Below are 17,164 nucleotides of genomic sequence, written 5' to 3' on the forward strand. Positions count from 1 at the left end.
GTGCAGTCACTGTGTACATACATTACTGATCCTGTAATGATCCTGAGTTACATCCTGTATTATACTCCAGAGCTGCACTCACTATTCTGCTGGTGCAGTCACTGTGTACATACATTACATTACTGATCCTGAGTTACATCCTGTATTATACTCCAGAGCTGCACTCACTATTCTGCTGGTGCAGTCACTGTGTACATACATTACATTACTGATCCTGAGTTAAATCCTGTATTATACTCCAGAGCAGCACTCACTATTCTGCTGGTGCAGTCACTGTGTACATACATTACATTACTGATCTTGAGTTACATTCTGTATTATACTCCAGAGCTGCGCTCACTATTCTGCTGGTGCAGACACTTTGTACATACATTACATTACTGATCCTGTGTTACATCCTGTATTATACTCCAGAGCTGCGCTCACTATTCTGCTGGTGCAGTCACTGTGTACATACATTACATTACTGATCCTGAGTTACATCCTGTATTATACTCCAGAGCTGCGCTCACTATTCTGCTGGTGCAGTCACTGTGTACATACATTACATTACTGATCCTGAGTTAAATCCTGTATTATACTCCAGAGCTGCACTCACTATTCTGCTGGTGCAGTCACTGTGTACATACATTACATTACTGATCTTGAGTTACATTCTGTATTATACTCCAGAGCTGCGCTCACTATTCTGCTGGTGCAGACACTTTGTACATACATTACATTACTGATCCTGTGTTACATCCTGTATTATACTCCAGAGCTGCGCTCACTATTCTGCTGGTGCAGTCACTGTGTACATACATTACATTACTGATCCTGAGTTACATCCTGTGTTATACTCCAGAGCTGCACTCACTATTCTGCTGCTGCAGTCACTGTGTACATACATTAAATTTCTGATCCTGAGTTACATCCTGTATTATACTCCAGAGCTGCATTCACTATTCTACTGGTGCAGTCACTGTGTACATACATTACATTACTGATCCTGAGTTACATCCTGTATTATACTCCAGAGCTGCACTCACTATTCTGCTGGTGCAGTCACTGTGTACATACATTACATTACTGACCCTGAGTTAAATCCTTTATTATACCCCAGAGCTGCACTCACTATTCTGCTGGTGCAGTCACTGTGTACATACATTACATTACTGATCCTGTACTGATCCTCAGTTACATCCTGTATTATACTCCAGAGCTGCACTCACTATTCTGCTGGTGCAGTCACTGTGTACATACATTTCATTACTGATCCTGAGTTACATCCTGTATTATACTCCAGAGCTGCACTCACTATTCTGCTGGTGCAGTCACTGTGTACATACATTACATTACTGACCCTGAGTTACATCCTGTATTATACCCCAGAGCTGCACTCACTATTCTGCTGGTGCAGTCACTGTGTACATACATTACATTACTGATCCTGTACTGATCCTGAGTTGCATCTTGTATTATACTCCAGAGCTGCACTCATTATTCTGGTGGTGCAGTCACTGTGTACATACATTTCATTACTGATCCTGAGTTACATCCTGTATTATACTCCAGAGCTGCAGTCACTATTCTGCTGGTGCAGTCACTGTGTACATACATTTCATTACTGATCCTGAGTTACATCCTGTATTATACTCCAGAGCTGCACTCACTATTCTGCTGGAGCAGTCACTGTGTGCATACATTACATTACTGATCCTAAATTACATCCTGTATTATACTCCAGAGCTGCACTCACTATTCTGCTGGTGGCGTCACTGTGTACATACATTACATTACTGATCCTGAGTTACATCCTGTATTATACTCCAGAGCTGCACTCACTATTCTGCTGGTGCAGTCACTGTGTACATACATTACATTACTGATCCTGAGTTACCTCCTGTATTATACTCCAGAGCTGCGCTCACTATTCTGCTGGTGCAGTCACTGTGTACATACATTACATTACTGATCCTGAGTTACATCCTGTATTATACTCCAGAGCTGCACTCACTATTCTGCTGGTGCAGTCACTGTGTACATACATTTCATTACTGATCCTGAGTTACATCCTGTATTATACTCCAGAGCTGCACTCACTATTCTGCTGGAGCAGTCACTGTGTGCATACATTACATTACCGATCCTGAGTTACATCCTGTATTATACTCCAGAGCTGCGCTCACTATTCTGCTGGTGCAGTCACTGTGTACATACATTACATTACTGATCCTGAGTTACATTCTGTATTTTACTCCAGAGCTGCGCTCACTATTCTGCTGGTTCAGTCACTGTGTACATACATTACATTACTGATCCTGAGTTACATCCTGTATTATACTCCAGAGCTGCACTCACTATTCTGCTGGTACAGTCACTGTGTACATACATTACATTACTGATCCTGAGTTACATCCTGTATTATACTCCAGAGCTGCACTCACTATTCTGCTGGTGGAGTCACTTTGTACATACATTACATTACTGATCCTGAGTTACCTCCTGTATTATACCCCAGAGCTGCACTCACTATTCTGCTGGTACAGTCACTGTGTACATACATTACATTACTGATCCTGAGTTACATCCTGTATTATACTCCAGAGCTGCACTCACTATTCTGCTGGTGGAGTCACTTTGTACATACATTACATTACTGATCCTGAGTTACCTCCTGTATTATACTCCAGAGCTGCACTCACTATTCTGCTGGTGCAGTCACTGTGTACATATATTACATTACTGATCCTGAGTTACATCCTGTATTATACTCCAGAGCTGCACTCACTATTCTGCTGGTGCAGTCACTGTGTACATATATTACATTACTGATCCTGAGTTACATCCTGTATTATACTCCAGAGCTGCACTCACTATTCTGCTGGTGCAGTCGCTGTGTACATACATTACATTACTGATCCTGTACTTATCCTGAGTTACATCCTGTATTATACTCCAGAGCTGCACTCACTATTCTGCTGGTGCAGTCACTGTGTACATATATTACATTACTGATCCTGAGTTACATCCTGTATTATACTCCAGAGCTGCACTCACTATTCTGCTGGTGCAGTCACTGTGTACATATATTACATTACTGATCCTGAGTTACATCCTGTATTATACTCCAGAGCTGTATGTAGTGAGCTCCCCCTAGTGGTGGTTGTATAAATCTATATGCATTGAGCTCCCCCTGTTGGTGGTTATATAAATCTGTATGTAGTGAGCTCCCCCTAGTGGTGACTGTATACATCTGTATGTAGTGAGCTCCCCCTAGTGGTGACTGTATACATCTGTATGTAGTGGGCTCCTCCTAGTTGTGGTTATATAAATCTGTATGCAGTGAGCTCCCCCTAGTGGTGACTGTATAAATCTGTATGTAGTGAGCTCCCTCTAGTGGTGGCTGTATAAATCTGTATGTAGTGAGCTCCCTCTAGTGGTGGCTGTATAAATCTGTATGTAGTGAGCTCCCCCTAGTTTTGGTTATATAAATCTGTATGTAGTGAGCTCCCGCTAGTGGTGGCTGTATAAATCTGTATGTAGTGAGCTCCCTCTAGTGGTGGCTGTATAAATCTGTATGTAGTGAGCTCCTCCTAGTGGTGACTGTATACATCTGTATGTAGTGAGCTCCCCCTAGTTTTGGTTATATAAATCTGTATGTAGTGAGCTCCCGCTAGTGGTGGCTGTATAAATCTGTATGTAGTGAGCTCCCCCTAGTGGTGACTGTATAAATCTGTATGCAGTGAGCTCCCCCTAGTGGTGACTGTATAAATCTGTATGCAGTGAGCTCCCCCTAATGGTGGTTGTATAAATCTGTATGTAGTGAGCTCCCCCTAGTGATGGCTGTATAAATCTGTATGTAGTGAGCTCCCCCTAGTGGTGACTGTATACATCTGTATGTAGTGAACTCCTCCTAGTTGTGGTTATATAAATCTGTATGCAGTGAGCTCCCCCTAATGGTGGTTGTTTAAATCTGTATGTAGTGAGCTCCTCCTAGTGGTGACTTTATAAATCTGTCTGCAGTGAGCTCCCCCTAGTGGTAGCTGTATAAATCTATATTCTGTGAGCTCCCCCTAGTGGTGAATGTAAATAGTAGTTATACCATCATAACAATTGTGGGAGGCTGTTCAGTGTCGGGCATTTCCGCGTCCTATAGTTGTCATATCTAGGAGGCACACCACTGGCTGCTGACAGGTGGCTAAAAAAGTGAAAGTCAATAAGGCACCTGGTAGTCACTTTTTGAACAATGGTGGCCTCACCGGTCTACAGAAATCACACAAGAAGCCTCTTAATTACCTTTTGGCATCAGCGTCATTATTATTACTATTCTTCTTCTTATTGTTACAGCAGTCTGCATTCTGCCTACAGAGGTACAATGCCGCGCAGACATAGGAGTACGGAGTCCTCCCCGCAGTGTTTTTGGAGTTCTTCCTCGGTTAATGGCAGAGATCCCTTTTATCACATTATTTTGGGTTATTACCATTTGAACAATCCCCTTATGTTTATGAGGAAGTTTCCATAAAGAGGGGGCCGGTGCTACGATGAGAGCGCTGTCAGTATGAGAGGGGAGGTGCAGCTGAGAGAGCACAGGAGGGGCAGGGAGGGCAGACACTGAATGAGAGGAGTGGAGCGCACACTCAGGTGGAGCTCTCACATCAAGCCTCACGCTGCGGGGGGTGCTGAGTTCTGCTGATCAGATCCAGGGGACATCACGCAAGAATCTGCTCCCGGGATCCACCATCTGGAGACTTCCTCAGGATGAGAAGAGATCAAAGTAAGAGAAAGCGCAGCCACCATGAAGGGGGGCACCTTCCTACAGCAAAGGGGGCACTGAGCACTAAGAGTAACTCTGGGAGGGCGCCGCGACTACATCTGCGTCCACACTGCGGCCTATAGGGCTATTAAACATCAGTCTCCGGACTGAGGGGTCTTATATTCATGTCAGGACCATCAAAAAACGGCTAAAACCAGCAGGTTGTGCTGGGAGTTGTAGTTGCCGGAGTTTTCTTTTTCTGTTACAGGTTATATCTGTTCCTAGGAAAGCTGGCTGACAACCAGTATGCTCCTGGTGCAGGGTTGTCAGCAGTTCTTACCTAAGAAGTCCTCCACCATTCAGGACTCAGGGAAAGCTGGGTGACAGCCGCTATGGTGGTGCATGTGGTGCCCACATTGGATATCACCCAGGTTGCTCTTCATCTTCTCGGTGGGTGCGGGGGTTGGCGGCGTTGCTCATATTTGGTTGTGGTATTTCGCTGTTTTTCTGGAGTCTGTAAATGTTTTGTCCTCCGGCGTCTTGTAATAAGCGAGAGAAATCCTGAGCTCAAGTATCAGCCTGCGAGGAGGAGAGCGGTCACTGCGAGGAGGAGAGCGATCACTGCGAGGAGAAGAGCGGTCACTGCAAGGAGGAGAGCGGTCACTGCGAGGAGAGCGGTCACTGCGAGGAGGAGAGCAGTCACTGCGAGGAGGAGAGCGATCACTGCGAGGAGGAGAGCGGTCACTGCGAGGAGGAGAGCGATCACTGCGAGGAGGAGAGCGATCACTGCGAGGAGGAGAGCGGTCACTGCGAGGAGGAGAGCGGTCACTGCGAGGAGGAGAGCGATCACTGCAAGGAGGAGAGCGGTCACTGCAAGGAGGAGAGCGGTCACTGCAAGGAGGAGAGCGGTCACTGCGAGGAGGAGAGCGATCACTGCGAGGAGGAGAGCGGTCACTGCGAGGAGGAGAGCGATCACTGCGAGGAGGAGAGCGGTCACTGCGAGGAGGAGAGCGGTCACTGCGAGGAGGAGAGCGGTCACTGCGAGGAGGAGAGCGATCACTGCGAGGAGGAGAGCGGTCACTGCGAGGAGGAGAGCGGTCACTGCGAGGAGGAGAGCGGTCACTGCAAGGAGGAGAGCGGTCACTGCGAGGAGGAGAGCGATCACTGCGAGGAGGAGAGCGATCACTGCGAGGAGGAGAGCGGTCACTGCAAGGAGGAGAGCGGTCACTGCGAGGAGGAGAGCGATCACTGCGAGGAGGAGAGCGATCACTGCGAGGAGAGCGGTCACTGCAAGGAGGAGAGCGGTCACTGCGAGGAGGAGAGCGATCACTGCGAGGAGGAGAGCGGTCACTGCGAGGAGGAGAGCGATCACTGCGAGGAGGAGAGCGGTCACTGCGAGGAGGAGAGCGGTCACTGCGAGGAGGAGAGCGATCACTGCGAGGAGGAGAGCGGTCACTGCAAGGAGGAGAGCGGTCACTGCAAGGAGGAGAGCGGTCACTGCGAGGAGGAGAGCGATCACTGCGAGGAGGAGAGCGATCACTGCGAGGAGGAGAGCGGTCACTGCAAGGAGGAGAGCGGTCACTGCGAGGAGGAGAGCGATCACTGCGAGGAGGAGAGCGATCACTGCGAGGAGAGCGGTCACTGCAAGGAGGAGAGCGGTCACTGCGAGGAGGAGAGCGATCACTGCGAGGAGAGCGGTCACTGGAAGGAGGAGAGCGGTCACTGCGAGGAGGAGAGCGATCACTGCGAGGAGGAGAGCGGTCACTGCGAGGAGGAGAGCGATCACTGCGAGGAGAGCGGTCACTGCAAGGAGGAGAGCGGTCACTGCAAGGAGGAGAGCGGTCACTGCGAGGAGGAGAGCGATCACTGCGAGGAGGAGAGCGGTCACTGCGAGGAGGAGAGCGGTCACTGCAAGGAGGAGAGCGGTCACTGCGAGGCGGAGAGCGGTCACTGCAAGGAGGAGAGCGGTCACTGCGAGGAGGAGAGCGGTCACTGCGAGGAGGAGAGTGGTCACTGCGAGGAGAAGAGTGGTCACTGCGAGGAGGAGAGCGGTCACTGCGAGGAGGAGAGCGGTCACTGCGAGGAGGAGAGCGGTCACTGCAAGGAGGAGAGCGGTCACTGCGAGGAGGAGAGCGGTCACTGCAAGGAGGAGAGCGGTCACTGCAAGGAGGAGAGCGGTCACTGCGAGGAGGAGAGCGATCACTGCGAGGAGAGCGGTCACTGCGAGGAGGAGAGCGGTCACTGCGAGGAGGAGAGCGATCACTGCGAGGAGGAGAGCGGTCACTGCGAGGAGGAGAGCGGTCACTGCGAGGAGGAGAGCGGTCACTGCAAGGAGGAGAGCAGTCACTGCGAGGAGGAGAGCGGTCACTGCAAGGAGGAGAGCGGTCACTGCGAGGAGGAGAGCGATCACTGCGAGGAGAGCGGTCACTGCAAGGAGGAGAGCGGTCACTGCGAGGAGGAGAGCGATCACTGCGAGGAGAGCGGTCACTGCAGGGAGGAGAGCGGTCACTGCAAGGAGGAGAGCGGTCACTGCGAGGAGGAGAGCGATCACTGCGAGGAGGAGAGCGGTCACTGCGAGGAGGAGAGCGGTCACTGCAAGGAGGAGAGCGGTCACTGCGAGGAGGAGAGCGGTCACTGCAAGGAGGAGAGCGGTCACTGCGAGGAGGAGAGTGGTCACTGCGAGGAGGAGAGCGGTCACTGCGAGGAGAAGAGTGGTCACTGCGAGGAGGAGAGCGGTCACTGCGAGGAGGAGAGCGGTCACTGCGAGGAGGAGAGCGGTCACCGCGTGGACATGTCGCCACTTGTAGAGTCACCGCAGGCCCGGCAGTAATAACCCTCATTATACACTGACCGTACAATGAGGGGTCAGAGCGGGGGTCACTGGGAGCATCATGTACCCTAAAACAGGCCTGTACTGAGCCCCTCACATCCTCCTCCTGTGTGGTCAACCTCCCAAAGACACCGGCACTAAGAAAACCCACCATCTCCAGATAGATAACAGCTCTTCACTTCTGCCACCTCCTCACCCAGCTCCGCACCTCTCAGCTCTTCACCTCTTAATTCCTCACCACTAACATCTTCTCAGCCAACCCAGCTCCTCACTTCCCAGCTCCTCTGCTCTTCTCCCAGCTCATCATCTCTTCTAGCTCTTCTACCTCTCAGCTCCTCACCTCTCTGTGCTCCTCACCTTTCCCACCTCGGCTCCTCACCGCTAACAGCTCTTCACCTCTCCCAGCTCCTCATTATCTCTCCTAGGTCCTCATTTCTACTAGCTCCTCACATCTGTGCTCCTCACCTCTCCCTGTTCCTCACCTCTCCCAGCTCCTCACTTCTCCCAGGTCCTTGCCTGCCAGTTCCTTACCTCTCCTATAGTCCTCATTTCTTCTAGCTCCTCACCTTTTCTAGTTCCTCACATCTTCTAGTGCCTCACCTCACCCTGCTCCTTATGTTTCCAAGCTGTTGTCCACTACTTCCACATACTTCCATAGGATAGGGCATCAATGTATGATCGGCCAGGGTCAACTGAATGGGAGGCGAATGTTCAGTACCCGGCGCCGGCCCCTACAACTTGACGGCCAAGCACCGCAGGTAAGGACTTCTAGCTGGCGGCCTCCGCCGACACTGATAACAGCTGATCGGCGGGATGCCACGTTCGGAACCCTGGTCGATCATACATTGGTGCCCAATCCTACGGATAGGACATCAATGTGAAAGTAGTGGAAAACCCTTTTAACTTTCCCAGCTGCAAATGTCTCTGCTCCTCATTTCTCCTAGGTAGACAATTATCTCAGCTTCTCACTTCTGCCATCTCCTTGTGTTTCAACTTTTCATCTCTCATCAGTTCTCGCTGCTCCTCACCTCTCTCCCAGCTGTCTCCCAGACCCTCAACCCTCTCTGAGATTCTCACTTCTCAGCTCCTCACTTTTCCACATTTCTAATATTCCCCCAGCTCCTCACCTCTGCCAAAGTTCACTCCTCAACTCTCATAGCTCCTATGTTCTCCCAAGTCTTCCAGGTCTCTCTGATCCTCTCCTCTCCCAGCTCCTCACCACTTCTGGTCCTTTTCCAGATAAAACATCTGACAGCTCCAAGCTCCTGGATTACACTGAACAGCAGCAGACATCTACCAGATCCTGACATCTTCCAGTCTATGTCCTCTCCCTGTCCAGACAGAATCCCCTGACATCCTTCTTACATTTAGTGCAGACAATGCTCTGTGAGCACAAAGCCTGGAACCCAGACTGATACATTGCAACAAACTATCAGAGGTTTGTGTAGCTCACAGAGCATTGTCTACACTAGATACATTGTATCCACTTCTGAGCAGAGATCAGGGCTGTGTAGGAGGTTACTGCCTCTGCATGGAAAAAAAGTTCTCACTCACTGACAGCAAGCAGAGATCTTGCAAGTGGAGAGAGGAAATGTAACATAAGATGAAAGTTTTAGACCTTCAGAGATTAAACTTTTTTTTTTTTTTTTTTACATCTATCTGGTAAGTGGTAAAATCTCCAGAGTGGAGGATCACCGGGACCAGTCACGCAGCAGCACTGGTGACACCACAGGAATCACAATGATGAACGTTTCTTCCTGGGATTTTCAGGATGTGAATCCACAGACGTATTTTTCTTTGAGTTGATAGGAAGCAGCAGGTGCTTTTCTTATCCTCCATTGTTTCCAGCGGACGACTCTTTCAGACCCAGTGACAAAGTGGCAAAATAGCTGATGTGTCCCCCTGTGAGCTGCCCCCCATTAGCATTGACCCTTGCAGCCATCTAGCCTCTTCCCTGGCGACCCCCTCAATATCTGAATCTTTATAGTATGTGGCATCTCCAGCTGCCGCCTCTTCCCCTTCACTCCCTGCAGGAAATCTAGAAATACAAATCTCTGCAGTCATCAAAAAAAGGAGGGGAGAGGAGGGAGATGGAGCTGCAACTTCTCTTCCTGGGTGAGACTGCTGCTGTGAGAGGGGAGAGAGAGAGCGGCCGGTGGAGGGATCTGATCACACAGAACAGCTTTTACACCACACCGAGAAAAACCCAGAAAATCAAATAATCAAGTGTGAAAGGTTTACGGAAACCATCAGAGGGAAGGAAAACAGTCCAGAATCTGTAGGTTACACTCTGCATTGCTGCCTGCACTTCCATCGATAATTAGGACTGGCGTTAGGGCAGGGCAAACTAAGCATTTGCCTAGGGCCCCCACTACCCCAGGAGACAGACCACGGGGCCCGTGAGCCAGGGGAGCCCCCCACACACACACACACACCAGGCATCGCACATTCAACTGTGACAATAATGGTAGGGACATTAGATAATAGAAAACAATTGGGCTCTAGAGGATTGTCAGACCGTCACTACGACTTCTCCTGACGTCTGCAAGGTTTGCTGCTGAGCCTTCTTGTGCCCCTTACTTTTGACGGATGTGTTGGCCTTATTGACCCCTCCTGGGCTCTCCGATAGCGTTCAGTAGACAGCAGCTGCCTGGCATTGACCACAGCTGCTTGGTGCCCGACCTCCTGCCAGGACTCAGTGAAGCCAAGTCTCAGGTACCCAGCAGGTGGATGGAGGGCAATGTACCCCACATATGTAGACTAGGAATGGACCCGCTGATAGTATACGACTGCAGTATTCGTGAGCATGGACTGGCCGTGCAGGAAAGCTTCGGCGGAGCATTAGATAATGTGACCATGATTTATGACGGTGGGAGTTCCCCTTTATTTTACATTATATGGTCAGATTAGTGGGGGGAACGCGGCCGCCCTTTAATCCCACTTACAAGTCGTCTCCGCGCTGCAGGGTCGTCCTCCCGGACTCATCTTCCTGTTTTTAGCAGTGACGCAGGATAACGATGACGGACGAGGGAGGGGGGCTTCCTTCTAAGAAAAACATTGTGTCATCAGTGAGCAGGGAATCTGCTTAGTAATGCAGTGATCTGAGGACATGGGCTGATGGAGGATGAGGAGTCTAAGAGAGAAAGCTGACGACTACTAATGTGGCCGATGACGTGGACCACGGACCATGGGCTCTCACCAAACCCGAGAAGCCTCTTCCCACCACTGTGCTGTTACACTGACTCTATAGTTAACACCATCTTTCTCTACAAGCATTGACACCTGGATGATACTAGGGGAATGGCCGTGCCCCTACATGCTGACGGTCTCCAATCATCACAGGCTGTAACACATTGTGTAAGGACTGGAATTGAGCAAAAAGATTCTCAGGACTTGGGTCCATTGTCCACATCGTCAGTCCACAGCCACTGGACTAGAATTCGGCAAACTTCTGCCTACCTGCCGACAGCGCCAATGCCTCTTCTGATTAAGAAGTGTGATGTCACGTGTGCATTGTTCTGCAGTGATGACATCACACCAGAGCTACTAATAAAAGTAGGCGTCGGAGGAGGTTCACATGGCTCTGGTCTTCCAGCCACAGACTACTGAGGGGGCCACGGCACCAAGGTCCTGCAAGTCTTTTTACACAACTCTATCCTATTTACAAAGGGAACGATAACATCTAATTCTGAGTCCAGGGCTTCATAGACTTTCTATAGACTCGTCAGGAGATGTCACAACACGTGAGAAGACGTCTTCAATGAATGTAAATGATCAATTTCCTTTTCTTCTGTATCCAGCCCAGACCGTCATGACCATTTCAGACCCTGCAGAGTAAATACCAACCCCCTGAACTATTACAGACCCCAGACCTGAACCTCTAAATGAATATTAACCAGACCTTGATCCAAAATACCAGTCCGCTGCCTCTAGCATCATGTCCTCCCTCTGTCTGAAACTGAATCTCTTCAAAACTGAACCCCTTATATTTCACCCTCTACTAACCTACCTATACCTCATATTGCAATTGCCTTGAGTGGTTCAACCATTACTCCCCTGCAGTACGCTTGCTGTCTTGGGGTTATATTTCACACAGAACTTTCCTGTATTCCCAACATCCGGTCACTCGCTCGCTCATCTTACCTGCATCTTAAAAATATCTCCAGAATCCGACCTTTCTCACCTTTCAAACTGCAAAACTCTTACTGTCACTCTTATTCATTCCTGTCTGATTATTGCAACTCTCTACTGACTGGACTCTCTCCTCCTCAATCTGTCCTGAATGCAGCAGGCAGGGTTGTACTTCAGTCCAGCCGTTACACCGATGCCTCCACCCTGTGCCAGACATTGCAATGGTTACTCATCCACTACAGAATACAATGTAAACTAATCACTCTCACCCACAAAGCTCTCCACACTTCTGCACCGCCTTATATCTCCTCCCTCATCTCTGTCTATCACCCTACACGTGCCCTCCGTTCTGCAACTTATCTAAGACTAACATCCTCCATAATTCAAACCTCGCACCTACGTCTCCAAGACTTCTCTCGTACTGCGCCAGTTTTCTGGAATGCACTGCCCCAAACTATCCGATTAATCCCTAGTCCCCACATTTTTAAGCATCTGTTTAGGCCGACAGACCTGTCACCTCATATACTTTATCGTCTAATGTTCTGTGTTCTGTCAATACTGAATAAAGTAAATGTGAATTGCCAATAATGTTCCTGTCTCCGTTTTAGGCTTCTGTGTCTTCAGCTTGTGACGAGTCATCTCTAACCGTCCATATAAAACCAAAGACCATGGAGACAGCGAGACCGATGGAAAAACTCCTAGAAAACCTTCATTCTGTTCTACAAGCCATAAACAAGACCTTGAACAATCCTCCGTGTCAACCGGATACAGAATTAAACCAGACGACCTCCAAACTCAACCGGGACGATAACGCCTACATCTTCATCATCTTCGTCATGTTCCTCTTTGCTGTGACTGTGGGGAGTTTAATCCTTGGGTATACAAGGTCCAAGAATGTGGACAAGCGCAGTGACCCCTACCACGTGTACATAAAAAACAGCCGTGTGTCCGTCATATGATGGGGGGGTTACAGATGGTGCTTATGTGTCCGGACCTTCCTGAAGGTCAAAAGTTTGGTCTATGGTGGTGGCATAGCTTGTGTGCTTCCTTCCAGTGCCACCGCTAATGCCAGAAAGGGTAGACTGACATGTCCGGGAGGGTTCTTATGGGTTGGACGCCATGATGTTTGGGCTGTGCAGGTTTTATGCCACCACCATTATGCAGAATGAAGAACTAATGGACATGGGAACGAAACTTTGCATTTTGGTCAAATTTCTTATGTCTACTGTGATGACACTTGGGAGTTTGAGGAACATTTTGGTACTTTGACTTGTCCGAGACTTCTCCCTGGGGCCTATTGCACCTTAGTTGTTACTAAAAACTGGACCAATATCTCCATCGTCTTCCTCATGTAGGAAACTCTCAGAGGTAGGAAGCCATGGATATGACATTACCATACCTCAGGACGCACACTGGAGCCAGAGGCGACATACCTCAATGACGTCAGTGTCTGGAGAACAAGAGAACAATACTCAGAGGGACCAAGATGAAGACAGATCGATGTTTACCCTTGCTGCCCGGGAATGAATGGTCTATTGAGCGGAGACAAGTCCTAACTTGAATTCTATTGTATAAGTTATAATGTGCTGGAAGCGGAGCTCGCATCTCCATGATTACAGAAATAAAAGTGGGATTTTATTTGTAGAATGTCTTCTGTCCTTCACTTTCCATTCTGTTTGTAGTTACGGGGTCACAGAAGGTCCATGATGTACAGAAGACAAACTGTCATGACTTCAGAACTTCTGCTGCTGCCACGTGTGTCCACCTACATTTGATGGTATGGAGGTCATTACACGCTAACGTTCTTCCCAATGTCTTAGGTTGGGAGATGGTGGCTTCAGCCTCAGATGAAGGATCTGGCATGACAAGGAGAGGACTTCATTTTGATGTCTACTTACGGACAGTCTCCTTTCTAAAGTGTTTTTACACTTTAGATAGTGATCATGTGGTTTGGGGGTAATAAAAAGGCTATTTTGAGGATCCTTGGTGGTCTAGGGTGGTGCAGAGGTTAGGGACAGATTCACCATAAATGACAACACAAAAGTGACCAGCTCCTGATGGGCGGACATTCCAGCCGATGACGGACGGCAGCTAAACGGAGTGACAACTTTATTAACACAGGCACAACTAAATGGATCAGGTGCTTCTTACTGCAGCGCAGGCGTCCTAAAGCCTGGGGGATAAAATAACAATCTGTGTGAATCAGGAGCAAAACAGATATTAAAGAATAATAATAATAACAACAATTATAATAATAAAAATAATAATAATAAAATAATGTAAAAAATTATAATAATAATAAAAATAATAAAAATAAATAAATAGAATAAAGCAAAATAAATACAAATTATAATAATAAAAAGAATAATAATAAAATAATAATAGCATAATAAATCAAAACAATTACTAAAATATATAAATTATTATGATTGTGTTCTGCCTCATCTGTAAAATTCTTATCTATCAAGATTTAAAATTATTTAATCTATAAAGGAAAGTGTGAAAGCAAGATGAAATAAAGTTTTCCAATGAACGCTGCAGAAACAAAATCCCCAAAATATGGCGGAATTGCGTTTTTTTTTATCTTATTTTTTTTTACCTTTCCACCTCACATTCAGAACTACGAGTCAGGGCTTGTCCATGGTGGGGTCTCCGGTTCGGACCTCCAGGATGTTCCCCTTTAGACGCTGAGGACACAGTGGATGGACTTCTACGCAGGGTGCGGTGCAGATACTTCTCTACAAGGAACTGGATACATAATTACAACGTGCATTAATATTATGGTTGAGGAGCCCATGTAAGGTCCATGTCCGGGGTGAAGAGCTCATGTAAGGTCCATGTCCGGGGTGAGGAGCTCATGTAGGGTCCATGTCTGGCGTGAGGAGCTCATGTAGGGTCCATGTGTCCGGGGAGAGGAGCCCATGTAGGGTCCATGACCAGGGTGAGGAGCTCATGTAGGGTCCATGGGTCTGGGGTGAGGAGTTCATGTAGCTCATGTAGGGTCCATGTGTCCGGGGTGAGGAGCTCATGTAGGGTCCATGTGTCTGGGGTGAAGAGCTCATGTAGGGTCCATGTATCCGGGATGAGGAGCTCATGTAGGATCCATGTGTCCGGGGTGAGGAGCTCATGTAGGGTCCATGTCCAGGGAGAGGAACTCATGTAGGGTCCATGTGTCCGAGGAGAGGAGCTCATGTAGGGTCCATGTGTCCGGCGTGAGAGGCTCAGGTAGGATCCATGTGTCTGGAGTGAGGAGTTCATGTAGGGTCCATGTGTCCGGGGAGAGGAGCTCATGTAGGCTCCATGTGTCCGGGGTGAAGAGCTCATGTAGGGGTCCATGTGTCCGTGGTGAGGAGCTCATGTAGGGTCCATGTGTCCGGGGTGAGGAGCTCATGTAGGGTCCATGTGTCCGAGGTGAGGAGCTCATGTAGGGTCCATGTCCGGGGTGAGGTGCTCATGTAGTATGCATGTGTCCGGGGTGAGGAGCTCATGTAGGGTCCATGTCTGGGGAGAGGAGCTCATGTAGGGTCCATGTCCGGGATGAGGAGCTCATGTAGGGTCCATGTGTCCGGGATGAGTAGCTCATGTAGGGTCCATGTGTCCAGGGTGAGGAGCTCATGTGGGGTCCATGTGTCTGGGGTGAGGAGTTCATATAGGGTCCATATGTCCAGGGAGAGGAGCTTATGTAGGGTCCATGTGTCCGGGGTGAGGAGCTCATGTAGGATGCATATGTCCGGGGCAAGGAACTCATGTAGGGTCCATGTGTCCGGGGTGAGGAGCTCATGTAGGGTCCACATGTCCGGGGTGAGGAGCTCATGTAGGGTCCATGTGTCCGGGGTGAGGAGCTCATGTAGGGTCCATGTGTCTGGGGTGAGGAGCTCATGTAGGGTCCATGTATCCGGGATGAGGAGCTCATGAAGGGTCCATGTGTCCGAGGAGAGGAGCTCATGTAGGGTCCATGTGTCCGGGGTGAGAGGCTCAGGTAGGATCCATGTGTCTGGAGTGAGGAGCTCATGTAGAATCCATGTGTTCGGGGTGAGGAGTTCATGTAGGGTCCATGTGTCCGGGGAGAGGAGCCGTAGGCTCCATGTGTCCGGGGTGAGGAGCTCATGTAGGGTCCATGTGTTCGGGGTGAGGAGCTCATGTAGGGTCCATGTGTCCGGGGTGAGGAGCTGAGGGTTCATGTCCGGGGTGAGGAGCTCAAGTAGTGTGCATGTGTCTGGGTTGAGGAGCTCATTTAGGGCCCATGTGTCCGGGGTGAGGAGCTCATGTAGGGTCCATGTCCGGGGTGAGGAGCTCATGTAGTGTGCATGTGTCCGGGGTGAGGAGCTCATGTAGGGTCCATGTGTCCAGGGTGAGTAGCTAATGTTGAGTCCATGTGTCCGTGGTGAGGAGCTCATGTAGGGGCCATGTCCAGGGAGAGGAGCTCATGTAGGGTCCATGTGTCCGGGGAGAGGAGCTCATGTAGGGACCATGTGTCCGGGGTTAGAAGCTCAGGTGGGATACATGTGTCTGGAGTGAGGAGCTCATGTAGGGTCCATGCGTCCGGGGTGAGGAGTTCATGTAGGGTCCATGTGTCCGGGGAGAGGAGCTCATGTAGACTCCATGTGTCCGGGGTGAGGAGCTCATGTAGGGTCCATGTATCCGGGGTGAGGAGCTCATGTAGGGTCCATGTGTCCGGGGTGAGGAGCTCATGTAGGGTCCATGTGTCCGAGGTGAGGAGCTCATGTAGGGTCCATGTCCGGGGTGAGGAGCTCATGTAGTGTGCATGTGTCCAGGGTGAGGAGCTCATGGTGTGTCCATGTCTGGGGAGAGGAGCTCATGTAGGGTCCATGTCCGGGATGAGGAGCTCATGTAGGGTCCATGTGTCCGGGGTGAGTAGCTCATGTAGGGTCCATATGTCCAGGGTGAGGAGCTCATGTGGGGTCCATGTGTCTGGGGTGAGGAGTTCATATAGCGTCCATGTGTCCAGGGAGAGGAGCTTATGTAGGGTCCATGTGTCCGGGGTGAGGAGCTCATGTAGGATCCATGTGTTCGGGGCAAGGAGCTCATGTAGGGTCCATGTGTCCGGGGTGAGGAGCTCATGTAGGGTCCACATGTCCGGGGTGAGGAGCTCATGTAGGGTCCATGTGTCCGGGACAAGGATTTCATGTAGGGTCCATGTGTCCGGGGTGAGGAGTTCATGTAGGGTCTCTGTGTCCGGGGTGAGGAGCTCACGTAGGGTCCATGTGTCCGGGGAGAGGAGCTCACGTAGGGTCCATGAGTCCGGGGTGAGTAACTCATGTAGGGTCCATGTGTCCGGGGTGAGTAGCTCATGTAGGGTCCATGTGTCTGGGGTGAGGAGCTCATGTAGGGTCCATGTGTCCGGGGTGAAGAGTTCATGTAGGGTCCATGTGTCCATGGAGAGGAGCCGTAGGCTCCATGTGTTCGGGGTGAGGAGCTCATGTAGGCTTCCTGTGTCCGGGGTGAGG

The 17,164-nt window shown here is 49.7% G+C and overlaps 1 protein-coding gene across 1 annotated transcript; it reads left to right on the plus strand.

The window, feature by feature from the left end:
- The first annotated feature begins 4,529 nt into the window (after positions 1-4,529).
- On the plus strand, positions 4,530-13,343 carry KCNE3 (potassium voltage-gated channel subfamily E regulatory subunit 3). The gene is made up of 2 exons (XM_073661070.1): positions 4,530-4,756; positions 12,305-13,343. Exon 2 carries the CDS (start codon positions 12,365-12,367, stop codon positions 12,653-12,655), a length of 291 nt encoding a protein of 96 aa, XP_073517171.1. The 5' UTR covers positions 4,530-4,756; positions 12,305-12,364; the 3' UTR covers positions 12,656-13,343.
- The last annotated feature ends 3,821 nt before the right edge of the window (positions 13,344-17,164 follow it).

The sequence above is a fragment of the Phyllobates terribilis genome, unplaced genomic scaffold (genome assembly GCF_046119375.1).
Source record: "Phyllobates terribilis strain yellow unplaced genomic scaffold, ASM4611937v1 Scaffold_2__4_contigs__length_985480577, whole genome shotgun sequence".
NCBI classification, from domain to species: domain Eukaryota; kingdom Metazoa; phylum Chordata; class Amphibia; order Anura; family Dendrobatidae; genus Phyllobates; species Phyllobates terribilis.